The 16,842-nt window shown below is 33.9% G+C and overlaps 1 protein-coding gene across 1 annotated transcript in view; it reads right to left on the reverse strand.

Moving 5' to 3' along the window:
* The window catches only part of LOC129741844 (facilitated trehalose transporter Tret1-2 homolog), a 63,904-nt gene that overhangs the window by 20,731 nt on the left and 26,331 nt on the right, over positions 1-16,842 (reverse strand). Inside the window, exon 5 of the mRNA XM_055733637.1 lies at positions 16,266-16,792. Coding sequence (XP_055589612.1) covers positions 16,266-16,792 — 527 coding nt within the window. The remainder of the gene's footprint in view (positions 1-16,265; positions 16,793-16,842) is intronic.

The raw sequence follows: 16,842 nt of genomic DNA on the forward strand, positions 1-16,842 counted from the left end.
GGAACTATACTCTTGAACACTTAAATCTGAATCTCCAAGAACTTTAATCTAATCCTTTTTTTTGGATTTAAGTCTGAAATCGTGAAATTACCTGTCAATTGTCATGTGGGTTAATTCTGCTTTCGATGAAGCTATTATGAATTTTTCTACAGCAGATAATTACTAGCTATTAAATAGATTGCGAATGGAATTTCGCATTGAACATCAGGGTATGTTTTATCACGCTCATGTGCTCGCTATAACGCGCCAATCGTAATATGCTGAAATTAGCAATAATATTGCAAAATGGTCAATTTTCATTTAAAGTGAACAAAAAGTTAAGAACAATTTTTAAAGCATTAATTCAGCCCAAAAATAGCTACTTTTAATTTTATTTATATTTTGATAAGTACTTTTTGATTATCTTTCCAGTCAAAGTGTCTAAAAATTTAAGGGGACAGTGTTCCTAAATGCGCAAATTGGGAAATACACGCATACAACCGGGGCTGACGAAATGTCTGAAAGATCAACATATCTAATCGGTGCAGTTTGAGGATAAACCGCTTTTGAAACTTGGCATGGATTTTTTCTATACAAAGGCCATGTCCATTTGGCATCTCTAACTATGTTTTATTCCAAAAAACTAATGATGTCTGAAATTTCGCCAAAATTTCAAGTTTGACGTATACTTGAAACCGGTTTCTACCACTTTCAATTAAATTACACGCAGCGAAAAATCTTTTTAGGACAAAGGAATTTTCGTTTGTTTACTAGCCAACCAAAGGGAAATTACTTTGATTCTTTGATTCCAAGTTTTTTTTTAATTCAAAAAATAAATCCTTTTTTTCAAATTTTTTTTTTTTTAATCAAGCTCAAATACATTGTATCGAATAAAACAGAGTTTGTTTTAATAGAATTTTATTTTTTTAATCAAAATCTTTTTTTTTTAGGTTCAATCACCAGGATTGCTCTGAGACAAGGCCGTGCGAACGGGGGGGGGGGGGGGGGGGGGGGTTTAGGGTTTAAACCCCCCCCCCATGGAGATTTTTTCCAAGTCAAATTTATGCAGAGTATCGGAAAACTATTTGACCATAAAGGTGTTTAAAAATAAATGTTAACAAGCAAGTCAAAAATTTGGCTCACCTCCGGCGGAATTAACTCCAAAATCACCCAAGGCTTGAGATTTTTGTATTGAAACTCTAAATTAGAAATACAAAAACCCTACTCGTCTTTAGAATGGGTTTTTTTTACTAAGAAGTGTAACTAACCAAGAATAGAGTTTGAAACGAACCATTTTTACCTCAAAATTAATAAATCGAATACTAATTTTATACACCGACAAGTTTGATACCAACGGTTACCTCTCACGATGGTCAACAGAATTTACTAAACAAATCTTAAATCTAATATCCTATTACTGAAAATTTTTATTGAAAAAAAAATCATTTATGTCATCAAAAATGTTATGTTGATATGAAGTATTCTTCAAGTAACAAATTTCTGTCTAATTTTTATTTTGTGTTTATTCATTTTCTAAATACTCAATATCACCTTTGAAAATGTTTCGAAAAATTACACAAGTCCACAAAATTTTCATTTTTCGAGCTGCAATGAATTTAAAACGTAAATTTGACTAACTTTAGTGCCCTGAATGTAAATATGCAATTTTTATGTCAGCTTTTGTTATTGAAATAACTGTTCAAAATAGGTTAAAATTATTTAAGGAAGTTCCCAAATCTAATCGTTTCGCAAGTTCCAAAAAAATTGTGAATGAAATCAATTTTTTTTAACTCTTTGCAGTAATGTCAAAAAACATCTTTCCAAATTTTTAATCACTGTTCATCATCAAAATATTATTCCTTAATTGAATGAAGTATTCTTAATAACGAAATCAGAATCAGATTTCCTCATAAATGCAGGTTTAATAGTAACCAGTTATCAATGACTGACTTCACTTAAAATTGACACTTTTTAAAATTCAAAACTAAATGTGATGGTCCAAATTTGACAAAAGATTCGAGTTTAGGACGCTCAAATCTACTAAATCAACCATTAAAACATAAACACCAAAATGCTGGTTCTTGAGTTATTAATTAAATTCTTTAAATAAGTTTTTTCTAATGGTAAGACGTGTTTATTGAAATTTTTTTCTGAAATGTTAAAAAAACTTATCTTTTTATTTTCATATTTTGTTTTAATTTTCAAATGAATTTACCGAATTTTATGAAATTTATAGTAGGTACATTTTTTTATTATTTTTTAAATTAACTTACCGAATTTTAAAGTCAAGCTTTTTAAATTTGAAGAAATATTTTTGATAAGTTTATCAATGTTTTTCAAATCTGAGTTTATGTGTTCTAAAAACATAAACATTTAAATTTTTTCCTCATCAAAAAATCACATTTCAACTCGCGATTGTTTTTTTTAAATTATAAACACTGCAGCGGAATTTTTCAATTTACCCTCCAGTTGAAAATGTAGGAAAGAAATGTTAATTGGGATAAATAACAGTTATTATCATTTTACCAATTTTACTAACAATTTATCATGGTTAATTTATTACCTCGGACGTTTATTTAAGAATTCATTTTTTTAAATCTGTGTTTGGGAAATATTTATTTCCTTTTTGAAAACTGGACTGCTTAGAAATTATTTTGAAGCAAATTCCTAGTCCAAGATAAGGAACATCATTTTGAAAAAATTATCAATGACTTATCAAAAATATCATTGATTTGAAACTTTCATTGTGATTTGTTTTGAAAATTTTGAGCTGTTCTGTCTGAGTAAGAAAATAATGTTAGAAATGTATTTCCATGTTTAATGTGTATTTTTGGTATTGTTATTATTTTAAGCTAAATTTTGAATTTTGAAAACCCCCCCCCCATGGACGAGTCCTTCGCACGGGCCTGTTCTGAGAGTATACAAAAATATTGCAAGTGAAACTGAAACATAGGCGAAAACATATATGAAGGTATCGGTTAGCCCGCCTGGTTTCGGAAATCGGCTATTTTGACTACTATTATTACAAAAACATTTTCTCAAAACTTGTTAGAAATTTAAACATAAAAATAACTCTAACGTATTCAAAACAAATGTCAGCTCTTTTGCAGATATTTTTCAGACTCCTATCTATTGGAATATGAGAGAAAATGAGTATCCTCCTTAGTACGTATGCCTCTGTTCTGTGGCTTTGAATATGGTTTTGATAATGAGGTTTTTTAATCAACTAAATACATTTGAAAAGGTTATAAAAAAACATAATCAATTGTGGAAAACACTTTTCTTCAACGAGTAAATTCGTTTTTTACACCATATGTACGTGGAGTACATAGCAAATCAGCAATTCTCTTAGGTGGGGCATAATAAAGCATGTTCCCCTACAACGGTTATAATCAGGAGTGTCAAATTTACACTCCAAGAATTCTAATGGGTAAACAACTCTAGAACAGATTAGGGTTAAACGATCTTACAAAAATCTATTTTTTTTCCTCTTACAATTCTCATACCCAGACAACCAGAAGTCGTATTTAAATTTCCTGATTAGGGTAAATGTACCCAATCTTGGCCCATAAGGCATGGTTGACTAGATTTCCCATGATTGTAGGCATCCTGTAATGTGTACCTTCAGAAGTCCTTCGACAAAAATGATTGCTTACAAGCCTGAAATGCAATAAAAATATGTCCTTGCTTGAAAGCGGTTGATAATTTGATATATACCTGATCAAACTATTGATTGAAATGCTCCTTATTGTAGCCTCCGCGCCGAATTTTGGCCCTTTATGAGTTCCTTAAATTGGCCGTCTCCAGGAAAAACTTGCCTCACTAATACAACAACAGCCTCCACGAATTCATTGAAAATATCCCGGAAGGAAGCACATCAATGTTCAGTATTGTTTTCAAAAAGTCGGAAGTACGAAATGTCAATCAATTTTTATAATTGATATTTGCATGTAGAATTATAATCTTACGTAAAAAAGCTTTACTTGTTTATTTCAGGTTTTGTGTGTTTATAATTTCTATTATAAGTTCCAAACTATTGCATTGGTTAACATAAATATGTTCGTTAACCAAGCAAACAAATCGTTTGCTAAATCTTTAACATGCAATTATGATAGATCTGTTTCCATTGAAGTTAACAGGTTAACATAAGATTGTAAATGTTCATATTTTTTTATTCCCCTCCCATAAAAGGAGGACCGACATTTTAAAAACCATGATGATCGAGGCAAGAAGCAAGCTTAAGCTAAAACTGAAGTCAGCGAACGATTTTTTGAATCATACATATTTAAAATGTCGCCCTTAGGAATTTTCTAGCAATCGTTTGCGTACACTGGGATAGCAAAACAAGACAAACTTTCGCTCACTCCAGCCAACCTGATAGAAATAGATTGCATCTCACTCATTCGTTTGGAAACTATAGGCAATGGAAGCGAACAGCAAATTAAAAAGCTGGGTCAAATTCAAGCTGCATCCCACTCGCACTCATGCAAAATCATCACCCAAACTCGGCAGCGCTTCTTTCGCATGTTACTTTCCTACAGAGAACAAACGTCATCACCTCCTGCTGATGCACAGTGATCTATAATAAAAAACAAACTTGGTCAAAATATTATTTTTGATTTCACATGAAATTGCAAACAATAAAATTTCAAGTTCGTTACATCATAGTATTTCAACATTGAAGTGCAATTATTTTTTTAAATAAACATAATTTTAGAGTGTCATAATTTGAGCTTTATAACAATTCATTTCAAAGCGACACATATGCAGCGAATATTCATCTTCAATACAAATCAAATTAAATCAAAATACGGTAAACCTCATTTCCTAATGTGGAATTTTTTGGGTATGGATATAGTAACTTCAACATTGAGATCCAAGATATCAATTCGGATTCGGATCCGGTAAATTAATTTATTGAGAGGTAAATTTTATTGAGAAGAAAAGTTCTCGAAATTTACCATTAAAGAGCAGCTCAAATTGTATCATTACAGTTCCAACTAAGATGCCAAATACGCTTGAGTCGGCTTGAGAGATAAATAAATTGATGATAGTCCAAAATACATTCATGATATTTTTAATTTATTTCAACCATTCATTTTACTTTTGACCAGCTTTTCAATTTCCAGACCACTGTGCACCGTCGGCCGATGTCGTTTTCACACATACATATATACTTCTATTTGTGGAATAGCATGCCAAGATTAGGCAAAAAATATGTTTATTAATAGAATTCTAGATAGAAAATTTACGTTGTTTGGAGTAAGTTATAATTTTATATTTTTGCCATGTTTTGCTGCAACCAACGGTAATTTTTAGTGATTTTTCCATACGGAAGTGTGTTTTTAAAATCAATCCGAAGATGACAGATGCACTAGCAAGGTAGGTTCATTTTAGATTTTTTTTTCCGTAGATCATAATTTTTTTTGCAGTTTGTCATGCGAAAAAAAATTATTACGCAGTAATTTGGATTCAATTGTGGACAAATGCTATGTAGAATGTTGTCATATGCGATTTCCTTTTATGTTTAATTTTTTTTCATTTTTAGGCGTATGTTTGACATGAAAATTACCAAAATGCATTTTGGCATGCCATGATTAGGATCATGCCAAGTTAAGGCTCACTTACCCTATATCGTTAACTCATTTTCGTATATCTGCACCTACAATGTATGGTCCATGCATGTTCTTTATCGTATTTAAATGCATTGTAGGATTTTATTACAACAATAAAATCCAAATCAAGAATATGTGCGCTAGCCGCTAATGTACATACCTATATGGCCTCCAAAATGATACGTATGTTCTGGTTTTGCTGCATTATATACGATATGTTTACACGTATATTCCCAAGCAACCTAAAGTCCCATAAAACAGGTACAAACACGCTTACTCAGCCCCATCATTGATATGAAGTATGTTCTATGCAGCTCAAAATTTAAGTTCTTATTGATACTTTCAAGTTCCAAAACAAGTCTTAATGATCTTCTATTCAGCTTCCAGCGGCCTCTTAATTCAGCTTCCGGAAAATCGCAAAATGAGCAAAAAAAAATCTCTCTCTATCTCAACTGAACCGTTGGCTTCGCTTCATATAACCTTCTCTCGATTATTTACTGTGTTCTGTACCGGTGCCGCCATGCTGCCACGTGCCGGATTTCAAACTCTACATATTGCTCAATTGCTTCTCTCCTACATTTCCTACATATATCGCGTCAGAATGGTCACTCAAGTACAAAATTACTTATTGAAAAAACCCGATTTAATACACTTAACAGTGGATTGTAGCCTTTCTTTCGGTCTATAAACTATATTTGGATACACATGACACAAAATAATAAATTAATGATAGATTTATAAACTCTGAATATGATTAAATCATTTCGAACGTAGTAAATCCTTAAAGAATTTAAAAAATTAAGATTTAAAATTTTTTAAAAGATAACAGTTTTTTGATATAATTATAATTTTTACATGAAGAATAACATAATTGTAAACTAATTGAACATTTTTGAATGATTGAATTCTGGAATATCTTGTATGAGTCCGTTTCTATGACATTATGATCTTATATCTATAAATTAGAAGAGGTCTAAAAATGAAGAGTATAATTTTAATTTTTGTCGATTATGTCGCTTTGACCATTTTTTCTTTTTCAAATCAATAAATGGAAATTTATTTATTTTTGAAAAAGAAAATGTTGTCAATCTTGTAATAGTTGAATAAACTTGGTCGATTAAATTCATATTCAAATTCAATTACCTGTTTTAGAACGGTCCTTAAGTATCTGTTTACATGCATAACTAAAGGCGAAATAAATATACACACAAGCGTCGCTAAAAGCTCGTGGTGTGAAGAGAAAACCGCCTTTGAGTATGCAACGTGATTTTCCATTTATTTTTAACATCTCGTTCGATTTTTCCAAAGAGCGTATGCGCCAAATGCAAACAAATAGAGTTATTAGCTGGGTGAAAAGTACATTCTTAGACCTAGCTTATGGAACTGTCAAACTTTAAACGCAATTTTCTCGAAACAGCATTCGCCCTTTCCTAAAATTGATACCGATCTGTTATCATACTGGATAGGGGAAATAAAATCTTATCGAAAAAAAGTAATGTGATACTAGGATCAACTCATCTTGTAGTATATTGATAATTTTATAAGACAAATATATTAAATATTTACGAGCATAAGTTTTTACAACCTTCGGTTCCACTTACCGTTGCAAATGCTGGTTTCCTATGAATTAATTCAAATATTATAATGTCATAGAAACGGGATCGTACAAGATATTCCAGAATTCAATCATTCAAAAATATTCAATTAGTTTACAATTATGTTATTCTTTATGTGAAAATTATAATTATTTCAAAATACTTTTATCCTATAAAAAATTTTGAATCTTAATTTTTTAAATTCATTCAAATTAATTCGTTCGAAGCACTTCAATCATTACTCAGAATTTATAAATCTATCATATATTTATTATTTTGTGTCATGTGTGTCCAAATATAATTTATAGACTGTAATGAAGGCTAGAATCGACTGTTAAGTGTATTAAATGGAGTTTTTATTTTTTCAGTTTTGTCACTTTTGTCAATTTTGTTTTTTTTGTCAATCTTGTAAGTTTTGTCCGTTTGGTCAATTCAGACAATTTTGTCAATTTTGCAAATTTTGTGATTTTTTTTCGATTTTGTCCGTTATTTCAATTTTGTCAATTTTGTCAATCTTGCCCATTTTGTAAGTTTTGTCAATTTTGTGAATTTTGTCGATTTTGTCGATTTTGTTTATTTTGTCAATTTTTGTTTTTTGGTCATCCTGGTCCAAATGATTAATTCGGATCTAGGATCTATATGAATAATCAAAACAAAAATTCCCAAATGCTTTCAGCTTTACTATGGAGGATTTGGTGGCGCTACTGTTTGGTTGTTATCTTCCATTGGCTTCAGCTTCAGCAATTCGTCATCGTCTTTTCTAGACACCAACCCCAACAACAACAACGCAACAATTGTACAGGTTTCTCAATGCGAACGAAAAGTTTCTCAAGAGAAAAAGAGAAAAGGGAACAACAAACTAGCCCGAGAGCTTAAAGCTCAAGAAAATTTGTCTTATTGGATTCAATTTGCTTCCACGGGCGAAATTCTCTCCTGTCGTTTGTGCTTAGAAAAAAGCTTCCTGAGCACAAACGGCACGTGAGAATATGAGAGGATGTGCATACATCGTCCGCGTCCCCGTCAGCGTTACCACATATACAGATTTTTCAGTAATCATACAGATTTTTTAGAAGTTTAGCAACCAAGAATCTGTATATACAGATTACAGATAATTGGAAATTCATACTGATTTTATACAGATTTTCGGCAAATCAAAAAAATTCAAGATATTTTGAATAGATCGATCAATCGATAATAATTCGTTTCAATGGTCCACAGTTCAAGCCAACATTAATTGTCATATCCGCAAATTTGAAAAATCTTCAAAATCAAAAATCGGGACCGTAACATTACATCGCTTACCACGACAAGCAAGAATTTGAAAACAGTTTTGTAACCTATGTTTTTGAGAATCATAGTCAAGATCAGTCTAAATACACGAAATGTAACTTTCAAGTTTCAATGCTAGTTTAATACCATTGACATAATTCAGCGACTGTCGACATTTTTCTCGCAGTATACTGTGAATACAACTTAGTCCAGAAAATGGTTTACAATGGAGATTTTTGCCACAATTTTATAATCCGAATTGATTGTTAAATCGAGGTAGGACACAGTTCTATTTTATATTTAACGAAAGTTATCGACTCAAAACTTTTCATGATCTAATATTGCCCGTTGTGTGAAAATGTGATTTCTTAAAAAATTTGCACTCGTTGTAATTCGAACAAAGTTAAACCAAAAAGCGATTTACGTGTATCAAAATAACATGATTAAAACTTATTTGATATTCCGCAGTCCAAAGTTATCAGGGTCGTAGCTGAATTTAGTGTGCTACGCAATATAAAAAGTTGATCGTAGGGCAGCGTTCGTTAGTATCCGGAATCATAATTTTAAATACAGATTTCAATACAGATTTTTGAGATTTTATACAGATTAAAAAGATTTTTTGCCTCGAAAATACAGATTTAAATGTGGCAACGCTGGTCCCCGTGTCTTTTTCCCCTTCTCAGAGAAATTTGTGCTTGAGAATCTATCGTTTGGCGAAGGATGAGACTTTCAATCACTATAGAAATACTACGATGTGAGAGTTAAGGCCCTATGCTTTCAGCATCATGAAATAGAATTTAGAAATGTAATTTCCGTATTTACACCGTATGTTTCACATTGGTTTCGGTATGGCCGCTGGCTGGACTGGTCATCAAATCATGATTGTTTTTCTCTACTCTACATTACTCAAAGAATGGCCTAAATGGCTGTTCATTTCGTCATATATTGCCGTTTCTTCAGAATTGTAATTTTCTTTCAATTTTATGACTTTTTTTTTTAAATTCTGTCGAATTTGTCGATTATGACGAATTTATGACATTTCTAGCCGCCTCAGTGGTGCAAGGACTAATGCAAGAATGCCGCTAAAAGACCGAGCAGGTCAGTTATTGACCGATCGAACAGATCAGCTCAAACGATGGACTGAGCACTTCGAACAACTCTTCCGAGTCACGAATAGCGATGGCCAACAGAATCTGCAGCTCGAAGCGCCAACAGTAAGTCGCATAAATGGCGTCAACTCGGAAGCGCCTTCGCTGGCTGAAATAGAAGCGGCAATCAAAAACATGAAATCCAACAAAGCACCTGGGATCGATTGCATCCCTGCTGAAATGCTGAAAGCCGACCCTGCCCTATCAGCACAAATGTTGCACCGTCTTTTCGCTGACATCTGGGATACTGCAACATTCCCGGCCGACTGGATGCAGGGTATCCTCGTAAAGGTCCCGAAGAAAGGAGACCTGACAGAGTGCGGTAACTGGCGAGGCATAACGTTGATCTGTACAACCCTCAAAGTACTCTGCAAAGTGATTCTGAACAGGATCCAGGAGAAAATAGACGCTACACTCCGACGGCAACAAGCTGGATTCCGATCTCGACGATCATGTGTGGACCACATCACAACGCTACGAATCATACTGGAACAAATCAACGAATTCCAGGACTCTCTTCTGCTGGTGTTCGTTGATTTCGAAAAAGCATTCGACCGACTTAACCATGAAAACATCTGGGCGGCTCTAAGGCGACGAGGGGTCCCAGAGAAACTAGTCCATCTCATCGAAGTACAGTATGAGGCATTTTCGTGCAAGGTCTTGCACGACGGTGTCTTGTCCGAACCAATCCCGGTAACTGCTGGAGTGAGACAAGGATGTATTCTATCACCGCTACTTTTTCTAATCGTAATGGATGCGATTCTGATTGGATCGATTGACTGTGCACCGAACCGAGGATTGCCGTGGAATCCTTCAACAATGGAGCAACTGAACGACCTTGACCTGGCTGACGATATTGTTTTGCTCGCCCAAACACAACCAGATATGCAGAGCAAACTCGACGACCTCACCGAAAGTTCCAAGGCAGCAGGTCTCAAAGTCAATGTCGGAAAGACCAAGTCGATGGAGATCAACACAGGAAATCCCTCCAGTTTCATGGTAGCTGGGCAACAAGTTGAGAAAGTGGAGTGCTTCCAGTATCTTGGTAGCCAGATTACGCCTGATGGTGGTACCAGAAAAGACATCGAAACACGGATCAGAAAGGCCCGATTTGCGTTTGCGAGTCTCCGAAACCTCTGGCGGTCACGCCAGATCTCTCTACGAACAAAAATCCGAATCTTCAACTCAAACGTCAAATCCGTATTGCTGTACGGGTGCGAAACTTGGTGCACATATGCGGTAACGACGCGAAAACTGCAAGTATTTGTAAACCGCTGCCTGCGGAATATCATCCGCGCTTGGTGGCCTGGCAACTGGATCTCGAATGAGGAACTACATCGCCGGTGTCATCAAAAGGCGCTAGAAATCGAGATTCGGGAACGTAAGTGGAGATGGATTGGGCACACGCTGCGAAGAGATGAAAACGAGATTTGCAGTGAGGCGCTAGATTGGAATCCAGAAGGTCATCGAAGAAGAGGCAGACCCAGAAATTCGTGGCGGCGAAGCCTAGCCGCTGAAATCCGAACTGTCGACGAGAATCTTGACTGGGACCAGGTGAAGACGCTGGCTCCGGATCGTCAACAGTGGAGGTCTTTTACCACGGCCCTATGCACCGGAGGATCGGCGCGGGATCATTAAGTTAAGTTAAGTAAGAATTTGTCGGTTATATAAATTTAGTCATTTTTATTAATTTGTCAATCTTGTAAATTTTCACAATTTTGTTAATCTCGTCAACTTCGTCGATTTTGACAAGTTTATCAGTTTTGTCAATCTTGTCAATTTTGTCAATTTGGAAAATTTGGTCATTCTTGTCAATCTTGTAAATTTTGTTAGTTTTGTCAAATCTATCAATCTGGTCAATTTTGTCAATTCTGTCATATTTGTCAGTTTTGTCAGATATGTCAATTCTGTAAATTTAGCGAATTTTGTCGATTTTGTGATTTTTGTTTAGTTTTATGAATTTTGTAAATTTTGTCAATCTTGTCCGTTTTGTCAATTTTGTCAGACTTTTAAATTTTGTAAGTTTAATCTATTTTCTATTTAATTGTGTTTTATGAAATATGCAAATTTTGTCGACTTTGTCAATTCTATCAACTTTGTCAACTTTTTCAAAAATGGCAAATTTGGAAGTTTTGGTTTTTTTGAAATTTTGTCTGTTTTTTCAATTTTGTCTATTTTTTGTTTTTTTTTTTCAATTTTGTCAGTTTTTTTTCTTGTCAATTTTGTCAATTATGGCAATTTCATCAATTTCTTCGAATGAGTCAGTTTTGTTAATTTTGTCGTTTTTTCCAAGTTCATCAATTTTGTCATTCTTGTCAATTTGTCATTTTTGGTATCTAAACGGCCCCCAATTCCGTCAGTTTTGACAATTTAATCAATTTTTGTCAATCTTGTCAATTCTGTTAATTTTGTCAATTTTGTCAACTTTGTCAATTTTGTCATATTAGTCAATCTAGTAAATTTTGTTAGTTTTGTCAATTCTGTCAGATTTTTCAGTTTTGTCAAATATGTCAATTATGTAAATTTTGTGATTTTGTTTTTCGAGTTTGTCATATTTGTTTAATTTTGTCGATCTTGTCCATTTTGTCAATCTTGTCCGTTTTGTTAATTTTGTCAAACTTTTAAAATTTTGTCGATCTTGTTAATTTAGTTAGTTTTATCTATTCTTTAAATTTTGTAAGTTTTGTCTATTTTGTGAATTTTGTCGATTTTGTCAATTTTGTCATGTTTGTCAATTTTGTCATTTTTGTCAATTTCGTCAATTTTGTCAATTCGGTCAGCATTGTCAATTTTGTAGACTTTGTCAATTCTTTCAATTTTGTCATTCAATTCTGACAATTTTGTCAGTTTTGTTAATTTTGTAAATTTTACGAATTTTGTGAATTTTGCCGATTTTGTCATTTTTTTCAAATTTGGAAATCTGGTCAATTTGGTCAGTTATGTTTATTTTTTTTCAATTTTGTCTATTTTTCGATTTTTTTTTGGTTTTGTCGATTTTTTATAGTCAATTTTGTTTGAGCTTTTCGGTCATTTTTTTCAACCTTGTCTATTTTGTCATTCTTGTTTAAATTCTCAGTTTGGCAATTCTGTGAATTTTGTCGATTTTGTCATTTTTGTTAAATTGTCAATTATTTATTTTTTTTTTGAATTTTGTAAATTTTGTGCATTTTGCCAACCTTGTTAACCTTGTCTATTTTGTCATTCTTGTCAAATTTCTCAGTTTTGTCAATTTTGTCATTTTTGTTAATTTGGAAATTTTGTCTATTATTCATTTTTTTTTAATTTTTAAAATTTTGTTCATTTTGTCAACTTTGTCAATCTTGTCAATTTTGTTGGTTTAGTCATTTTTGTCAATTTCGTCAATTTTGTCAATTTGATCAGTTTTGTCAATTTTGTCAATCAAGTAAATTTTGTCAATTTTGTCAGTTTTTTTCAATTTTGTCAATCTCTTCAATTTGCTCAAATCTGCCAATTTGGTGAATTTTGTCAATTTTTTTCAATTTTGTCAATTTTGTGAATTTTGTCAAATTTTTCAGTTTTGTCAATTTTTAAAATTTTGTCAGTTTTGTCGACCTTTGCAATTTTTTAAATTTTGTCCATCTTGTCGATATCGTCGATTTTGTCAGTTTTGTCAATTTTGTTAGTTTTGTCAAGTTGGTCAATTTAGTCAATTTTATCATTTTTGTCAATTTCGTCATTTTTGTCATCCTTGTCTATTTTGACATTCCTGTCAAATTTTTCAGTTTTTTCAATTTTGTGAAATTGGTCAATTTTGTTATTTTTGTTAATTTGGCAATTTTGTTATTTATTTGTTATTTTTTGAATTTTATAAATTTTGTTTATTTTGTCAACTTTGTCAATCTTGTAAATTTTGTCGGTTTTGTCATTTGTCAAATTCGTCAATTCTGTCAATTTGGTCAGTTTTGTCAATTTTATCAATCAAGTAAATTTTGTCAATTTTGTCAATTTTTTTCAATTTTGTCTATCTTTTCAATTTTGTCAATCTTTTCAATTTTCTCAATTCTGCCAATTTTGTGAATTTTGTCATTTTTGTCAATTTTTGAGATTTGTCAATTTTTACAATTTTGTCAGTTTTGTCTACTTTCGCAATTTTTAAAAATTTTGTCAATCTTGTCAATATTGTCAAATTCGTCAATTTTGTATTTGGTCAACCTGGCCTAAATGGTTAATTCGTACAGTTTTTCTCTATTTCTTCAATTTTGTCTTTATTATTAGAAGCTTATTAGCCTTATATGCATGTTCCAAAAAAATCCTAAATAATTTAAACTTTACTATGGAGGATTTGGTGGCGCTACTGTTTGGTTGTTATCTTCCATTGGCTTCAGCAATTCGTCATCGTCTTTTCTAGACACCAACCCCAACAACAACAACGCAACAATTGCACAGGTTTCTCAATGCGAACGAAAAGCTTCTCAAGAGAAAAAGAGAAAAGGGAACAACAAACTAGCCCGAGAGCTTAAAGCTCGAGAAAATTTGTCTTATTGGATTCAATTTGCTTCCACGGGCGAAATTCTCTCCTGTCGTTTGTTCTTAGGAAAAAGCTTCCTGAGCACGAACGCACGTGAGAGCGAAGATGAGATGGTGTGCAGGCATCGTCCGCGTCCCCGTGTCCTCGTGTCGTTTTCCCCTTCACAGAGAAATTTGTGCTTGAGAATCTATGGTTGGGCGCAGGGTGGGACTTGCAATCACTATAGAAATATGCGATGTGAGGGTCTAGTCCTTAGGCTTGATTTATTCGATTTCGGGGTTGTACCCCTTGCAGCAATTCCTTTACATGATCTTTGATTTTGGGTTTCTAACCCAGAATTAATTTTTGGTTCCGGTTCTTCCTAAAGGTGGACTGGTAAACTTAAAAATAATTCTTTCAAATGATAAAACTAGAATTTTGTCATCTATGAATGACTGACATCCATTTGTCAATAATATTATGCATGACGTTCGATCAGTGGCGCCCTCTGTTTTCCTTAAGGGGAATTACACGGAGTAAATGCGTACCCAGCGCTTTCCGCGCCATGTTTTCGATCATCTTGATTAGTGATTGCTGGATGTGGCTAGCAAGCCAAATTGACACGTTTTTTGGAGTGATGATTTGATGATAATTACTATGAAAATTTAATTTTCAAACTATTTTGTTTTTTTTTCTTTCTTTTATAGGACGAAGAAGAAAAAAAATCATTTTTTTCAAGATAAAAATCATTTTTATTGTACTGCCCAGTTTCGCAAAAACGTGCAAAAAATTTTTACAAAAAGTCACACCAATACACACAAATACACAGACATCATCTGAACTCGACGAACTGATTCGATAGGTACCTATAAAGATATATCTAAGACCCATAATTAATGATCTCCCAAATCGACCGATAACTATACCTTTCTGAAAGAAAGGCAAAAACATGCCCGGCTTGAGGATCGAACCCCGACCTACGTGGTGAGAATCGAACACGCTTCCACGAGACCACACCTAGATGTTGTTATAACTGAAACTAAAACTCGAAGAGGTGATTTGATTTTGAAAGCACATCGATGCACTTTTTGTGACTTATCAATACCCGTTTGAGCACTTTTGTGCCCTTTATGTGACTTAAGTCCCGTATAACGTACATATAGATCAACTTTGCAGCTTTTAAGTTCGTTAATGAGTACATATAGTATACGAATGGGAATTGGGCAGAACAAGTCACATACAACGTACATATTATTCACTTTTGCAACTTTCAAGTTCATTAATGAGTACATAAAGTTCACTAAAGGGAATTAGGCAGTTGATTCTCTTTGCCAGCCAATATGTAACTTTCAATGCCTTCATTAAAGTAAATATGTGACTTTTGGTTGCTTGGGTTTGCACGTATATTTGTGATGCAAATTCGTAATTCCCACCAAATGGTTGTCTGGGTAACTCTAAATCAACTGTTTAAATATTTCTACAAATCTTTAAATTCTGAAGGATTGCAATAATAAATTGATAATCTTTCACTCTCTCCGAGATTATTTTTTTTATGAAATCTGAATTCTGCCTGGATTTCACAGTTCTTGGTTGATTTTTTTAGAAATAAAATGTCTAGATATATCTGAAAAAAATCTGTGGAATGTATATTCTGTTGCTTCACGTAAAATTTGCTTATACAAATTGTCGAAGGAGGTCATCAAGCATATTTGATAAGATGGCCTTTTATGTCATCACAGTGTCAATAGTTTACTCAAGCTCGAATAATATTGCCCTTTGTACTTGATCAAACTTGGAACATTTCATATAACACTTTAAGGTGTTTTCAAAGCTTTTATTATTTAAATAAAACTATTATTTTTGATTTCTCAAATAAATAATGAAATTTGGAAGAAAAATTAAGGACTACGAATATTTAGTTTTTTTTTTCATATTTTTATAAGTAAGTATAGATTAATCGATAATTCCACGTAGAATTTCATCAGCAATCACCCACTCTTGTCATCTCACCAAGCATATGATAAATGGTAATAGGTGCTCAACGATTGATTTTAATTTTAAAATTGTGTCCTGTGTTCAGCTAGATCTGCTGCTGCTACTGAGAAGGATACTCCGCACAACAGCATCGTCATCACGGCCACGTTGTCAATTTCGGTTGCGGCAAATTCCACCAGCAAGCCCCCTGCAAGACCTTGTACCTGCCAGCATTCGTTGAATTTCGTTAAGCGATTTCCCGTTGGTTTCCGGAACTAGAAAGGCCACAAATACCACCGCTAGCAGGCAACAGCCAGCGAATATGATTAAAGTCGTTCCAATACCGACGGCATCCCGGAGCTCCGGAAAGAGCCGTGCCATGGCAAAGGACATGGCGAAATTGGTCATGTTAGCCAACGAACTGGCAGGTCCTTTCACGTCCGGACTGAACAACTCTCCGAGCATCAGCCAAGGGATGGGCCCAAAGCCGAGGGAGTAGAAGGTGACGTACAGGCTGAGAGTGGTCAGCGGAAGCCAGCCAAGTTCGTCCACCTGATCCCGGCTCAACAGCAGCAGGTAAACTCCGAGCACCAGGAAACTGACAAACATGATACTACCGGATGCCAACAGCAGCATCCTGCGCCCTACTCGGTCCACGACTAGCGATGACATCAACGTTCCCGGCACTTGCATGGCTCCGGCGATTATGGTAGCCAGTTCCGGATCGATGATCACTTGTACTTCCTTGCCGGCATTCACAGGCACAGCACAGCCCAGCACATGGATGAGAAGGT

Source organism: Uranotaenia lowii, chromosome 2 (genome assembly GCF_029784155.1).
Source record: "Uranotaenia lowii strain MFRU-FL chromosome 2, ASM2978415v1, whole genome shotgun sequence".
In the NCBI taxonomy this organism is placed as follows: Eukaryota; Metazoa; Arthropoda; class Insecta; order Diptera; family Culicidae; genus Uranotaenia; species Uranotaenia lowii.